At 42.9% G+C, this 16,361-nt stretch overlaps 2 protein-coding genes across 3 annotated transcripts; both read right to left on the bottom strand.

Moving 5' to 3' along the window:
• Positions 1–2,964: 2,964 nt before the first annotated feature.
• LOC139351776 (CD48 antigen) lies at positions 2,965–5,342 on the bottom strand. The gene is made up of 4 exons (XM_070993780.1): positions 5,279–5,342; positions 3,990–4,199; positions 3,794–3,904; positions 2,965–3,284 (listed from the first exon to the last, which is right to left on the bottom strand). Exons 1-4 carry the CDS (start codon positions 5,310–5,312, stop codon positions 2,965–2,967), a joined length of 675 nt encoding a protein of 224 aa, XP_070849881.1. The 5' UTR covers positions 5,313–5,342.
• Positions 5,343–5,705: 363 nt separating this feature from the next.
• On the bottom strand, positions 5,706–15,655 carry LOC139351311 (vang-like protein 2). 2 transcript variants are annotated; one of them, XM_070993147.1, is made up of 8 exons: positions 15,316–15,655; positions 11,661–11,899; positions 11,303–11,426; positions 10,617–11,224; positions 9,686–9,822; positions 9,130–9,265; positions 8,584–8,830; positions 5,706–8,100 (listed from the first exon to the last, which is right to left on the bottom strand). In XM_070993147.1, exons 2-8 carry the CDS (start codon positions 11,729–11,731, stop codon positions 7,843–7,845), a joined length of 1,581 nt encoding a protein of 526 aa, XP_070849248.1. In that variant the 5' UTR covers positions 11,732–11,899; positions 15,316–15,655; the 3' UTR covers positions 5,706–7,842. The 2 variants fall into 2 exon arrangements, with proteins under 2 accessions (XP_070849248.1, XP_070849249.1); XM_070993148.1 differs by lacking the exon at positions 15,316–15,655 and having other exon boundaries at positions 11,661–11,957.
• Positions 15,656–16,361: the final 706 nt, after the last annotated feature.

The following is a 16,361-nucleotide window of genomic DNA, read 5'->3' as shown; positions in this document are numbered from 1 at the left end:
AAGAGCTTGGTCTGTACCAGCTCTATATGGAAAGTGTCCTGAGACAACTTCTGTTGTGATTTGGCGCTATACAAATAAAACTGAATTGAATTGAATTGAATTATAGGTAAACCAGGCGGTCTATAATTCAATCGGTTGGCGGGTTTACACCTCCATTTCCCTTGATTATCACCAGAAAAGGAGGGAAAGAAGGGGTCAGTTAAAGGCCGGTTCTGCTACACTTCAATAATTAAGCTGTCAGATATTCTTTGCAGCTTGATTATTGGAACCTGCAGAACTGATTCTTTATCAAAATGCATCAAACGAGCACAAGAGCTGTATGTTAATGCCATGATGACATATAGCATTTCAAATATGGTTATTGTCTCAGCTTACATTTTCCTTCCATCCCGCTTCAGTGATACTATTATTTTATTGTTGTTTTTTGTCTAGCTGGGTTGTTCAGTAGCTTTGCCAGCTGGGTGGACAGATAGTAAATTGCCCTCAGGATTAATTAAATGTTGCTCTGTACTTGACAAAAGTAGATATTTAATTCAATGTGATTTCGCACTGCATTGCAGGAAAACCTAGATCTGCTGCATGTTTTTGGGACTGTTTGCTCAGCCCTGCACGTAATCAACTTATGATATAAAGCTTTATTCTAATTTGCCTATGTGCAGGAGACAACCCCCCGCTTCAGCATTACCGCACAGTAAATATTACTTCAGCTATGAACTGAATATTCTGTACAGAATGAAGCGGAAACTGGTCTTGATAGCATCTAATAATCTCAGACCAGAGCAGTCTGTTAGAAATATGACACTATTAAAGGAAGAGATCCGCTTTACACACCTCCACTTCCCCCAGTCAGAAATATTTGAATGACGTCACTCAGACTTCACCACTGCTCTGCTACTCGTTTACAAAAGTCTGTTTTAGAGGTATGTGAGTCAATGTTATAGCCTTTTTTTTCTGACAGCTATTTGAAACTCTTTTAAATTTGACCACTATACTAAATATGAACACAGTACGCTTGTGTCAAATTTGTTGTGATTATTTTGTGGATAGTTTTTTGTGATTGATGAACTGATCAACTGTAACCATCTTTAACTAGTGTAACAGTAAGAGAAGTTACTCTTCTCGGGCGTCCACACAAATGTATTTACACTACTTCAGTACTTCAGTGAAAATGGTACACAAGATTTGACATCCATACTCACAATAAAACAAAAAGTAAGTTCACACAAAGTGTTTAAAATACATACACTCTCTCTCTCTCTCTCTCTCTCTCTCTCTCTCTCTCTCTCTCTCTCTCTCACACACACACACACACACACACACACACACACACACACACACACACACACACACACATAGGGGGTTGAGGGCTAGATTTACAATTACACAAATTTCACAAAACTTCAGAGCACTTCCAGAAACTTTCCATTAAAAGAAGCATTCACATGTGACAGAATAATAAAATATAAAACAGTGAGGCGCACAAGACGACCTCAAAAACCAGAGAATGCAACAGTGTTGCATAGAGATGCATGGATGTACAAAAATAAACATGAATGTATATTTATAGTATATACAAAATATACATGACTCAGTATCATTTCCATCTGTACATTCTGTTGTATCCAGGCTCTGCAGGTTCTTTGAAAATACATTCATTTCTTTCATTCATGTGTTGTAAACATTGTGCTTGTAATTTCACCAATGCAATTCTATAGCAGTTACCAGTACAACATACCACAATCCTAGCATTGGAGAAATTCTGGTGACATCTTTGGACATGATGATGTTCTTCATGAAGCTTTCATGTCTTATTCAGCTAATTGTAGGAAGAGGAGAGAAATTTGGTCATTTCTCACATCATGACATTGTGTTATTAGTTGTTGCTATAAAGTCAAGCCTGCGTTTACATCATGCTGACAGTGACCATTTGACCAACATGAGCACTGAAGGTAAATATATGAATTACATACCTTTGAACACATTTTCAAACACAGCTTTGATTTTTGCTGTAGTAAAAACAGAAGAAAAATGATGTCAACATGCAGTGTTAATCGTTCAATGTGTTCTCAGCACTGTGTAAAATCAAAGCAGTTTATAATTAGCTGTATTCTGGAACATGGTGTGTGTTGTAGTGTGGAAAGAAGAGGAGCCCTGAGAGTCACTCTGACTGACGAAAGAGAGTGTTGCATGGAAAACAAGAGAAACCACAACCAAAAGTTTCACCTTCTCTTGGCCCCCGCAGTCAGAGAAATGTGTCATATCAAACTGAGTAAGCTATGCACATAAAGTATAGCCACATCCTTTATAATCTACAGAAGATCTGAGTAGCCTCAAGCCTTTTTGGGGTCTAAGCAGAATTACCAAAAATGTATTTCAGCTACCCCGTCCTGAATGAAAGGGCATCATTTTGAGTCTAGTATCCAGTTTTGAATCTATATCCAGGTTGAATCTGTGTTTACATGTTAACCTAAATTAACAGAAAAGACAAAACTTTTCCGACAAGTATGATGATTTGCTCTCACCTCTGGAAAAGTACATCGAAAGCAGGACACATCCAACAATGACTCCAATGACAAATGTAAGAAAATGTAAAACCCTGGATGAAGAAGGTGACACCTTCTCCTGAGTCTCATCATCTGAAACAACATGGAGAAGACGACAACATGATTAAGACAAACATACGTAGGACTGTCACCCAAGAGACCGCGGTATGTATCTGTACACATAATACCAATGTTTTTAACCAAAACCATGATTTTCCTAAACCTAATCAAGTAGCTTTGGTGCCTAAATCGAATCAAATTGTGACCATGTGACAATGAAGGTCCAGTTCAACCTAAATCTAAACATGGGCTTTCAACAGCCATATGTCATTTTGAGAGTCCTTAACAATTGACCGATTCAGTCATTGAAGGAATTCACAATTAAATTGATTAGCTGTTCAATTTTACTCCTGACATCTCATCATGTCATGGTATCATGTCTATTTAAGCCCATTGTGACCTTACCATGACACTTTAGAGTGATAACACTTGAGGCGTTCTCCATTTTCCTGCTGGAGATGCAGGTGAATTCAGCAGGTTCTTGTGTCGAGTAGAGTAATGCTAAATAAAATGCAGAGTTTCTGTCATGACCGCTCATGTGCCAGGTATCCAAACTGGGAGGTTCAACCCGCCAGGTGAAGTCAACGCCTTCATCAGCCGAAGAACAATTCAGCAACACCCAACAGTCTTCTTTCACAGATGGTGAGACGACAGTCTCTATGGTTGGTTTTTGGAGGCGTTCTGCAGAGATTTGAATTGGAATTGTTGATTAAATAAAAGAATAATCTCCCCCAAAATTTCCAGTAATTAATAACAAAACATGTGAGCAACATGCTGAACTCAGTGAGGAAAGTCTGTATGCAAACACATGTGTAAGTCCAGTGTGTACGGTGGCTGTAAAAAAAAAAAAAAAAGCAAAAGATGCTCTCCAGAGCCAGTGTTTGATTTGTTCATTCTTGGCTACTGTAGAAACATGGAGGACGGGCTTTCTCTGTAGATATAAAGAGCTCATTCTAAGGTAATGAAAACACAATGATTCTCACTTTAAGGTGAACTTTTGAATATTATATTACAGTTTTGCCAATATATCAGTCTTATTCTATTTATGGCTGCTTTTCTTTTTGGGTGTTTGAAAAAAATGAATCAAAATAAGCACTGAGTCAAGCTAACTGAAAATACAATGTGTGACGATATTTATTTCACTTGCCGACAAAATATTTGCGGCAGTCTTGAACGTCAGTGACACTTACGTTTCACTGTGAGCTTAACCTTGTTCCCGACGTCCTTTTCCTCAGTGTTGATGAGGTCCACACTGTACTCCATGGCATCCTTGGCGGTCAAATTATGGATGGTCAAGTCACCTAATGAGTAATAAACATGAAAGAGGCAAATGAAATAACAATTAATTTACATTTATAGATTTGAGGCGACAGATTGGGCTTGTACCTGAGAGGATGTTGAGACTGAGTCTCCGTTTATACAAATAGAAGCGTTCAATGTTTTGCTGCCCATTGCGATAGGTGGCGATCCAAGTGTTGTTTGAGAATATTGACCACTCAATTTTGGAAAGATTCCATGATCGGTCGGCTCCCGAGGGCAAGGTAACGGAATCCCCAAGGTATCCAGTGACATCAGTGAGGGATTCGACTAACACCCCTGTAAAAGAAAAAGATACAACATGAATCAACATATCTATAACTTTTATACAGCAATAAACATAAGAAAAGCAGTGCTTCCCCTAAAAACATCTGATCTTTGATTACTTTTTAATGTAAGATGGCAATGACTACTAAGCACCAACCTGGAGTTTCAGCTCCTTTTGGTGGATATCTTTACATATTTGTAACTGCTCATTTGGGAGCATTTAGACGAACAAAAGGGAAGGAGTCTGGTTTATTTTAATTTTGTTTCTCAGTAAGGGAAGGCAACAGAAGGGAAATGTCTGCTTCCTTATTCATAGATAGAAACCACTCAACTTCAGGTATTATACAAACAAGACAAGACTACAGTCATGCTAGCAGTCTGACTAAAATCAACTAATAGGATGTTGATGTTTAGCAGATATAATGTTAACCATGTTCACATTCTTAATTTAGCATGCTAACATGTGCTAATAAGCTCTAAACCCAAAACACAGCTGCAGCTGATGGGGTCTGCAGGTCTGAAAGTGCTAAAAATGACATTTTGACCTTGTGACCGAGCAAGATGAAAGGTCAGGGGATCAGACTTTTTACTAATCATCATCTGAGGTCTATCTGCCAATTTTATGGCAACTCATAGAATAGTTGTTGAGATATTTAAATCAAAAGCAAAAATGTCAAACTCATGTTGACACCAGAGGAAATTTCTGAGGATCAGTCAATAGAATCTTAGAAAACTTTTTTAATTTTATTGCACAGCCAAGAGGCAGACAGGAAACATGGCGAACGACTATGACTAATACTGTTACTAGTACTAGTACTGTAGTACTGCCTCCATTCCTTTTGACTTCTAAGCAAATTTGAAAGGTTTTAACTTACAGGTGCTAAAAATGATTTGCATTATTATGTTTATTTAGTTTTTTTTTTTTAATTTTTAAAAAAAAAATTTTAAACTACCAAAGACCCTCAGTCACAGTGTTTCAGGAAGTTACTTATTCTGTTCTGAATTGTCATTTTAATGAGTTCAGGTTTTTGAAAGTATGTCCCATCAGCTGCTGCTCTATGGTACTTTTAGTTAAAAAAAACAGGACCTACCTTGAAGGACTACAATGAGGAGAATTTGTCTCATCCTGACAGATGGAGCAATGACAAGAGTTGTAGCGCTACTAGCGACTCTATACTTCCTGTTTTATTCGTGGTGATGCCGACCACGAGGTCAACCCTGAATTACAAATGACGTATCGAGACGAGTAAATTTCCCATCTGTCAGCTTAGATTCAAGCATGACTGAACAGAGTTTACTTATTATTTGGTATGGTATTTTTTCCTTTTGTTTTGGTGGATTCCAACAGTACAAGTGTGCAGTAAAAAGTGTGGAATTTTTTTACACGTCATGCTAGCTTTACATACTCCTACATGAAAGTGGCACTTCCTCTCATTGCTCCACAGGAAAAAGACAAACTCGAGACATCTTATGACTCACATGGGGTAAAATATAAAAAAAAACAAAAAACAACAACTTCAGATGAAATCATTTATTAAAAAAACTCAGTCCTAAAAAACACAGTGCAACAGTAAATAACAACCTTCTTTTTGTCTTCAGAGACAAGTGTTAGGAGCTTCGATTGAGTACCTGATCCATTGGAAAACAGGACAAATACAACCGTTTCATTGAAATGTAAACGTCAGTGGCACAACAATCTATTTGTAGTGAGAGAAGTAACAAATAACACACAAATGTGCACATGAATCAACCCATGGCTGGATTAACCTGCTGAATGACCCCCAATATATACAGCAGCTTCATCATTCCTCCATAGGATAGGAATAGGAATCCATAGCTGATACTCTAGAAGTGGAATAATTAATCAACTAGTTTAAGAGAAAATTGATTTGTAACTATTTCTGTAATTGGCCCTCAGGCTTCACAAACGTAAATATATGCTACTGGAAATAACCAAATATCTGTAGGTCTTGGGCTGTGTCTAGTACCTTGAAGTAGTGTGACCAGTGAGAGTGGGTGAAATTTGGGACAGGTGATTTAGTCTTTGGGGGGCATGGCCTCCAATACATCACATTCAGTGAAAACCAAAGTTCAACACTAACATGAATTATTAGTGCTCACCAACTCATAATTACGGACTGTCCCAAATGTACATTTAGTAATAGTAGTTCTAAACTTATTAAATGGTAATTGCCCTGAATTTACACGTAAAAGTCTGTGTGCAATTCTTATTTCAAATGCGTTATGGGTTAAGAAGCAGTGAGCTTACCACACCTTTGTCGCGCCAATAACCGCTAACAGCTCGAAGCATTGGCCGCAGGTAGCATAAAACACGCAAACCTCCAACTGTATTGTCAGCAGTCGAGTTGCATTGTGGGTACCAGGTTTCAACCATGAAGAAGAACATGTGGAATTATAAAAAGGTGACATCTCTGGTTCTGCTGCATCAACTGCTCATCCAACAATGCTATAGAAGTGCAAAGCTACATCAGTGTTAGTTCTCTTTTAAGGCCTTAAAATTAGATTTGGACAACTCTACAAGGCAGGACCACAAGGTACGAAGGACCCGTCCTAACTTGTATTGTACAGCAGTTCTAGTTGGTGATCCAGTCATGCTCAACCACACACACAAATTCACATTCACTTCACAAAATATCAAAAACAGTAATTAACACAAAGCTGCCCAAAAGACGCACATTGGCAGCACTCAGCCGTGTTGTGCTGGAGCTCTTCAAATCCAATCCAAACCTCACATGTAGAGGTAAAAACCTCTGCTACCAGTGTTAGTGGGCATAAACTGGTTCTACATTGTGCTTAGCTAGTAAGCTATGACAGATTTCTGTAGGTGGAACTCCAGAAAGGAGAATTGATTCAACAAAACCTGAGCAGAAAACAAACCATGTTTATGAATATACTCAGTGCATCAAGTCCATCCTGTGTTTTGTACCTCATACTTTGAGTGGACAGTATTCCTGTCTTCTGTAAATGATTTAATGGAATCAGAAATAGAGAAAGGAGCTCAAAGGCAGTTTCATCTCCTTTTGAGTCAGTCAGTGAATCCAGTTGATGTCCAAAAGGTCTGCTCATTCATAGTTTCTAAAAGCCAGATTCAACAGAAAGCAACAAGTTCAAGTAAAAGAAAAAGAGAAATATGATTAAGAGTGAGCTAAAGCGAAGCCTCATGTCTGATGTATAAAAAACTTGTCACCGACAGTCCTCTTGACATGCATGAATCACAAATGTAGCTAAAAGCCTAATTATAGACTGCTTGTCAAAAGAATGTGTTTCATTACATTTGTGGTGAAATGCTGCTATAAACATCTCTGCCTCGTCAGTATCGTGTGAACTGGAAGCAGTCATTATCAAAAGTTAACAGTCAACACAACAACAAGTCACTGCTTCTGTTCAGCAGAACTCAAAAGAGGAACTTGGGTATTTCTGCTGCCTTGTCTTTTTCAGTATGGTCATGACATTTCAGCCGTGTCTGCTTTGCATATTTGGGTGTCCTGCTTGCTGACAAAAAAAAATTAATTAATTAAAAAAAAATCAGGAAAAATAATGAAAGGTATAAAAACATACCCTGAAAGCACTAAGATTAGTATCTTTGATTCACTGTCCTGCTCATTTCTTCCATCCATTATTCATTTCCTTCCTCCTACACAGACGTCTCTGACTGCAGCTTCATGACAAACTTGTGGCTTTTGGGGTCGATGAACTCCTCACCCAGGCGCAGGAAGGGGAGGAGTGTCACCGTTACCACCAGAGAGAAGTCGAGGCGTCTCAGGGAGAAGACCTGGCCTTGACGAAGAGCGGCTGTCACTGGTTCCTCACTCACCAGCGTCCACTGGCGCCCCCTGCTGGTGTCCAGGTACTGGAGGGTGGGACCTGGGCTGAGGTAACGCTCAAGGAAAGCCTGAAACACACACAGAAAAACATGTGGGAATTTAGTAACAGCTGTGCTAATGCAGCAACAGCTTAAAGTGTTAAAAATGTGGCAGTAACACAAAATACCTGACATGAGGAGGGGCGAATTAAAATGAAAATATGGAGAGTGAAGGTAGAGTGCATATTTTGCTATTTTTGAGTAGAAACTGAAAATATGAGCACAACTTTGAGAACCACAGATTTTCAGAAGAGGACAGTTTCCGGTAAACAGGGTCAACAGAGGCCACATGACAGCTATACTACCTATATAATTTGGATAATTGAATTAAAAAGGAAAAAATGGGGGTAAACGCAAAAAAGTTTCACAATATGCAGACGACAAACCCATTTACCCAAGTAAATTACAAATAAAAACAAAACTTAAACTTATAAGAGCTCAAATAAATATCCAAAAATTGCTGCAAATTTAAAATAGGAAAGAAATGGAAATAAAGAAAAATACTCTCCTCACCTTGGGGGTCATGTTGTGCGTGATGCAGAACTGCAGGTGGTTGATGATGCTCTCCATGCTGTGGTAGGACTGCTGCCTGGTGGCGCGGAGGTACTTCTGCATGGCCCGTGCCATAGGGGCAAAGATGGCCTGGGCCGCCTCCCTGGGGTCCATCACCTCCCGCGGGTGTTTGGGGGAGGACACTGTGCCCTCTTCATCCAAGTGACGCTTGATGTGAGTGAAGGCTTCTTCTACTGCCACCACCAGTCTGGGAGGAGAAACAGGAGTGAGACACTGGGTTTACAGCTGCTCTGATCAATATCTTTATATTAACAATGGGTCAGATGACTACATATAAAGCCATATGCTATTAGCTTGATGTTACCTGCAGCTTAATATTTTGTGAGGATAATAACTTTTGTGGCCTGAAAGGTGTGCACCAAATACACAAACATTACACACTTGAATTTCCTGGCAATCTTGTGTTTTCAGCATGTTGGGCTGCCCCCAAGTGGCCAAACAAAGAATTTTAATAAAGCTTTAATGAAGCTTGGGGTAGGCCCTTACCTGGCTTTTCGTTTGCGGACCCTCCGCTCCACCTCTGCCTCCTCGTAGTAGTACTCGTTGTGGGAGTTGTCTCGTCTCCGGGCAGCAGCTGCGACCATGGATCTGGGCTGCCCAGTAGAGTTATTGGTGCTATTCTCTGTAGATGGAAACACTGAACTTCAGGACGACCTAAACATCTGATTAGTCCTGGGCATGCTTGCAAAGTATTTTCATTTTTATTCACTTAATGATTTGAGGAATTTACACCCTAATTTGTAAATTTTTAGGGGGTAATTTGCTCCATTTCAGGCAGGTTTAGCTTTTGCTGAGTTATGGCTGTTCTACATCTGAATTGTAAACAACTGCCATATAAACTGCCTTGTAAACAATTGCCATTTATCACATGCTGCAGACTCACCTGTACCACTTCACTGTTGCAGCAGGCTACACAAGATTGTTTCATTGGCAATTTAGCGTTTGCTTCCCACCTTTGTTTAACGTATTTTAAAAATCCACAATAGGAATCTGATGAATGAAAAAGGTTAAAGATGAAATACTATACATAAGATCACTGTACCTTCCCCTAGGTTGTACACCTTGAAGGCAGTCATCTTCTTGGAGAGGATAGACTTGGGCAGGTTGAGCAGGGCGGGATTATAGACTGGAAAGTCACTGTAGTACTGGTCCAGAACCCACACTGCTGCCCGCTGTATACTGCAATGCATGAGACAGAGGATAAAAACAAAGCTTTCCTCTTCAATATTTCGAAACAAAGAGCTGTTGGCAGCCACAAGCCAGCTTTGGTAAAGTGATGATGAGGGGCAGGAAAATAATCTGAGATCTTATGAAAAGAAAGAGTTCATCTGAGTCTTCACCCTTCAATTTTTCAGGCAACCTGTGCTCATTTTGTATTGATGAAAGCATCATATAGCTCAGGCTTCTGCCAATGCTGCATGATTGTCTGTATTTGTGGTTTTAATGTGTGCAAAGGTTGCAATCCTGCCAAAAGACAGAAAGACAACTTATGTCAAGTATGTAAGTGAGTCAGGCTCACAGGATCAAAAAGGATAAAATTTTGCAGACTCGTTTTAAGATTATGTGTCACCTAAATATATTTGCACATTGCAGGCAGAGGTTGTTGCAGCAGTGTCTACTTTTGGTTAACAATACGGTGACATCTAACACTGTGTCTGCACAGGAGGCTGTCTGAGCAGAGCAGCAGCTATGAGCTCCACCTGTGTTTGCAAAGGATGCATTCAGGCACAGTATTGAGTGTAGGTCACCCGTGTTTTAGCAGTGATCAGAGTCCAACACATATTCAAAGTAGATATGGGTGTAAAACAGAAGAAATTAGATTTTGTGGTGTTATTGATCTTCTGATCAACGAATTGCTGCAGCTTTAAAACTGACAAACATCCAGGACTGATGTGGCAGTGAAAACAATAAAGCAAATCCAACAAAATCGGATTTAAATGGGGAACGAAGACAAATATTCCACACACACTAACCTGAGACAACCCACGTTGTAGAAGTGACTGGCTCCATCTGTGGTCCTCACAACCTTCAGGCAGAAAGCAGGCTGCAGATGTCTGACCTCCAGCAGCACCAGGGCCAGGTACTGGATGAACAGCAGCGCGTCCACCAGGGAGGCCGCATATCCCACAATCCCCCTGTAGTCTGTCTCCTTGGGCTCCAGCACTCGCACCCCATAGAAGAGCCAGTAAGATGCCACAAAGAGGAAGACCAAGGCCAGCAGCAGACAGCGGAAGACGAAGAAGCGCGGCAGAGTGGCTCTGGGCGGGCGGAGAAACAGTGCCCAGGTGGAGATGAGCAGGATCAGAAGCTTGAAGGCCAGAGAAATGTAAAGGCCCTCACACGGTGTGCCGCAAGGCTCCAGCGTGTCCCGCCAGAGGAGCTGCGGGAGGGCCAAGAAGGCCAGAGGAGTCACCAGAGCGAAGAACCCGAGGACTGCGCCCAACGCTGGTCCGAGGAAACGCCGGCACTCCAGCGGCGAAGACTCCTCCAGGTCCTTCGAGATCCGTGTCAGGTCCTCATTGGAGATGCTGTCCACGGAGGTGCCAGTGACCACCGTGGTGGTCTCGCCCCAGTTGTCATCCTGAAGAGAGAGGAGAGTGTTGGCGATGCACGGCAGAGCACAGCTTACACATCGAGCGGATTAAAACTGAACCCTGACCCTGTCATCTCCTCTGGTGGACTCTGCGTCCAGCAGTGACTCTGCAGGAGCCTGGATGGTCACCGATTTGTCTCCACGAAGGCTGATGTCACGACTCTTTGAGCGATGCCTGTCCCGCCTCTCCCTGGAGACAGTGGACATTTCAGACAACAATGATGTCAAACTTCCTGCCTTTTTATGTGTTTTATTCATGTCTTGTTTATTCTAGGGCTGCAATTAACAATACTTTCATTATCGATTAAACTGAATGGACGCTTGGGCTCCTCTTTTAAAGATAAATCAACACAGTAACCAGGAGGTTCTTAAAACTATTAGCTGCAGCCCTACTTGCAGCACGGTACAATCTGTGCTCTGCTACCTGTGTTTGCGGGAGCTTCTCGAGTGGGACGACTTGAACGAGTAGCCTGAGTACGTTGACTCGTTGTCCATGTCGGAGGCTGGCGGTGGTCGGGGTTTCCCGGCCCCTCCTGCCCCCGAGCCGCCGCCTTTCTCCCAGATGCCCAGCTGGCTCTTGCGACTGCTGATGGACTTGGAGGAGAGGGCCAGAGGGAGGCGCAGCAGGTCCACTTTACTCCTGAGGGAATCTATCTTGGAGGCCTGGGAAGGAAGACGGAGCGAGAGGAGATGAAGAAGTAAGAAAAATGGTGGGTTTGGAGTGAAAAGAGGGCAGGCAGGAAGAGAAATGAAGGCAGAGAGGGAAGATAATTTGTCATATCAGACAGGAATAAAAGCATCTCGGAGGGAAACATACCAAGCAACAAGAAGAGAGACGGCATTGTTGAAGCGCTGGCACTCTGCAGTGTGTGAAAGTGTGTGTGCTTTGAGGCACACAGGACGGAGCTGGGCCCATTCTTCCGCTTTGAGGGAGTTTTTATGAGCAAACTCAAGTGATTTGGCCCTGACTGTGTTCCCAGCCAATAAAGGGCAATTACGCCACCGTCTATTCTGGGCTACGAGTCTCCGGTGTGCAGGGAACGCAGGAGGGGAGGTGGAACATCGGAGCAGCTCCACAGCGCTCCAGTTTCACAAGTGAACGACTCCAGGCTGAAACCTGCATGCCGGGCGTCTCGTTTAAACAAATAAAGGCCGACTCGTCTCAACTTTTTGCAGTGTTTTGCGATCATGGTTGATGCATACCCGCACATGCGGACGCCGCATTCCCCAGCTGTCCCCTGCAGTCTCCTGGGGCAACAGAGCTTAACTACTACAATGGGGATGAATGGGAGGCTGGGGGTGACGGGGGAAGGAGGGGGGAAGCTGCCATAGCAACCAGAACATCAACTCTACACCCCCTCCTCTCCTTCTCCTCAAATACACACCTCAAAAGACAGAGCAGACACTAATCATTCACCAGACCACAACTCTGACTTCAGTTTAATGATGTTTTCTCATTTTTCAGTCCCTTTAGTCCGTTTCTGTCCTCCCCTGGCATCGATGAATCCCCTGAAAACTCATCTCTGTTTTTCAAAATTGCAATTTTGAAGTGTTTTCCATGAAAAGTGCCTTAAAATGGCTCAGAAGTGTCCCAGCTCACCAAACTTCTGCTCACTTTCTGGTGTGTTTGCTACTGAGCGCTACGCACTGATGTGAAGCTTTCTCATCAATGTAGCTGTCATTGAACAAACTGCTTTGACTTTGCTGGAACTTTCTTCATCAGCACCTCCGAGATATCTAAAATGTCCCGTTATTGGTTAACATGAATGTAACATGGCAGGCTAACGCTGGCTAGCATTATCCAGCACACTGCGGATTTATCTGGACACAATCAACAGAAAAACAAACTGGCCAACATGTTGACTCGTGACACTGATGCGTTGATATGTGACGTATGAAACCCAGACAGTCTGAATCTGTGTCTCTGAGGCCGCCATTGGTCCCCTGCAGTTCCAAGTCTCACTCACGATATGTCCCGTAGCACAAAAAAAGCATCGTACAGACACGTTAACAAGGTTAAAAACCTAAAAACGGCTGTTGAAGTTTTTCACCTGGACAGAACACAGGCCTTTCTGTCAGATCAAGCAGAGTCTTAATCTAATAACAAATCTCCTCGTGCTCTCAATTTGTGCTGTGGCCTTCCATTTTCCACATTAAGACATCGCAGTTCTCAGTAATGGCTTTCGTGTGATCTGTGAGCAGGCATACAAGGCTGTACTCAAGGAAGGCAATGAAAATGTATTTCAGTTCCAAGAATCTGCAGCGCTTCACAGCGAGTTTCTCAATCCAGTGTCGTCGGACATGCATGCATGTTCGGTATATTTGTAGTAAAAAGATTTGAGATTTGAGCTACAGTTTTCCAGAAAGCAGTCTCAGCTGAACCATGGTTCTGATCATTTTGGACATCATCCCAAACATGAATGCATGGTGAATGCAACTAAATACTGAGAAATCATGAAGGAAAGTCTGTAAGAACGCTGCCACTTTGGAGAAGATTTGTTCTCCAGCAAGAAAACGAGCCCAAGCGTGAAGCCAAAGCTACACGAGGATGGCTAAACAACAACGTTACTGTCCCAGAGAGCCCATAGAGACACTAAAACATTTAAAATAAACTTTTTATAGAGGCTGTTTGGGGGGGAAGCGGCTCTACATTTTTAAAAAGGAGACTACACAGGGCCACTGTCACACCATCACGTCAGGCAGAGCGCCCGCTTTCTGGTTAAAAATGGAAATCACGCCGATCCCAGAGCCCTGATTCTCCAGAGGCGAAGCTGGTCTCTGCTGCTGCTGCAGCTCGTGCAGACGCCTGTTTCACCAGCAGGACCTGAGTGTATGCTGTCAAACCCCGGGCCAGACACAACACAGAGGCCGAAGCCGAGCAAGCATTCATCAGTAAAAGTGCAGTGCAGATTGTGGCAGTTGGTGCAGCTGTGTTACGTTTCAGTGCACGTCACATTGGGTTTCTCACACATTCACAGCTGCATTGTTGTGGCATAAACAACACGTGCTCTGTCGCCCAGGCCCACCCTGTCTGAGACAGTCGATCCCATCCATCCCACTGACGAGCCTCTCCCGCTGGAATCGATCCACCGCTGATTGATTTACACTGGGTTCCATGTTGAGGGATGGGAGAGGTTCCACGTGCAGTGTGGACACAGGCTGGCCGGGAATAAAACTGTTACCACACTGCAGAGAAAAAGTCAAGGATTTACAAATATTTGGTCACAAGATGCCAAACTTCTTCTTCATCTCTGCTGATGCTGTGAGATGATTCAGTAAAGCTTTTTATTAGAGTTACACCTTCAAACAAGTCAGATGTGAACTCTTTACCTCTCAGGTTTGAAACATCTCGTTCAGTTATGGTTTCTGGCCGCGCGCGCAGCCTCAGGTGGCTCCTGGGGGGGCCTCCAGGCCTCAGGGTGGCGGTGGGCCAGCGAGGCGTGGCTGCAGCCTCAATGCCGACTCCACAAGCAACCCGAGCCCAGGCTTCGAGGCCTTTACGTTACCAAAACCCCCTCAGCGTGAATTAAAACTCAGGACTACCAGCGCGCAAAGTGTCGAGCGCTCAGGACTCGTTGCGTCCACAGAAGCGGAAACGCGGCGGCTCAGCGTGTGAGACAAAGCGGAGCACACCCAGGATGAGGTGATGCGGCTGCGAGCAACACACCGCGGACTGCACGCACAACTCCCCTGCGTGCGACCGCACGGATGGAAACGTACCGGGCTTCGCTGCGCGGTGTCCCGTATGGCACTCAGTGCGTAAAAGTGCAACATGGAGAAAGTGAGAGCAAACTCGAAAAAGACTCCGAGTCACTGTGGAAACCTGGTTTATGGACGCGTTCACACCGGGAGTGAAAGAACAGTCAGTCTGAGATCAATACTGTTATCTGCCAACTCATCAGTCCTGACAGACGAGCGAAGCTGGACAAATAAGGAATTTAAATTTTTTCGCGAAAAAAGTGGTAGAAAATATTAATTTGGTCATTTTTATATTAAAGCCACAGCAGCCACTGTTATCATATAAATGCTCATTTACTTACAATCACATTTTAAACATCACTCCTGCAGGAAACTCTTACCTTTCTGACAGGAGGAAAGAAGGGAAAGCCCGCAGCACAAAGAGGCGACCACCACCACCAGCAGCAGCTCCGATCCGAGCGCGTTTCCAACAAAAGTGCCTCCAAATTCACTTCGTCGCGACTCTCATCTGTCCGCGGCTTCGCGCTCACTCACAGCCAGAGGCAGAGCGGATTCCTCTTGGTGAACACACCGTGTTTTCTTTGTTTTTTCCGGCTGGAAACTGCGGCTCGAATCGAAGCACCGAAGCCGCACAAAAGGCAGCGACACACACCTCATCCCGGCGCCGCATCCGCTGTCCGCCGGAGCCCCGCTGAGCTGAGCGGCTCCGTGAGGACACCCAGCACCGGCGGAGCGACACGCGCCGTCAAGTTAGAGAGAGTACAAGCACAGCATCCGGAGGTGACTTTCACAATAAAAGCTGATTTGTCTAACAAACCAAACATCCTTAAAAAAAAAAACCTTTAAAATGCCTTTATCTGCTCTACACGCACATCACTTGAAATAAATCATCCCTTAAAATGGTAAATGTGTTGCCTCAAATTTGTGTTGCTGGCTTTTATCAGATAAACAACTGATCTTAAATATTAAATCAAGTTAAATCAAAACAATTTCCCAAAGTGGTTAATCCCTTGAATAATTACAAAGGGATTCTCTTCCCTTTCTGTACTCGGTGAAATAGTTGCAGGATTATTTATCAAATAATCAAATACAAAAATTTAGTGGCAAAAAGTGTATTACAGCATATATACAATTATTATACTAAATGTACAATTTTACCAAATAATAAACAGATTGACTTGTTTCCAAGCTAAAGTCAGACACTCATTTATGTATCTGCTCACATATTGAAATCTGATATCGGTATTCAGTACATTGCATGTGGAAAAAATAGGGGAAAAAAGTGAAAATCAGCATTATGTTTACCTGTACTGATCCAAAAATACTTGTATGTGAAGATACTCTCGTCCTTTAGAAACGTTGTGCTTTTATTTTTAGCCAATGCTACATTTCCGGTCACACTCTGCTGTGGAAAGCGTACTTGACG

This window comes from Chaetodon trifascialis, chromosome 23 (genome assembly GCF_039877785.1).
Source record: "Chaetodon trifascialis isolate fChaTrf1 chromosome 23, fChaTrf1.hap1, whole genome shotgun sequence".
Taxonomy (NCBI): Eukaryota; Metazoa; Chordata; class Actinopteri; order Chaetodontiformes; family Chaetodontidae; genus Chaetodon; species Chaetodon trifascialis.
The sequence above is the reverse complement of the archived record's forward strand: the minus strand, read 5'-3'. Positions and strand labels throughout refer to the sequence as shown.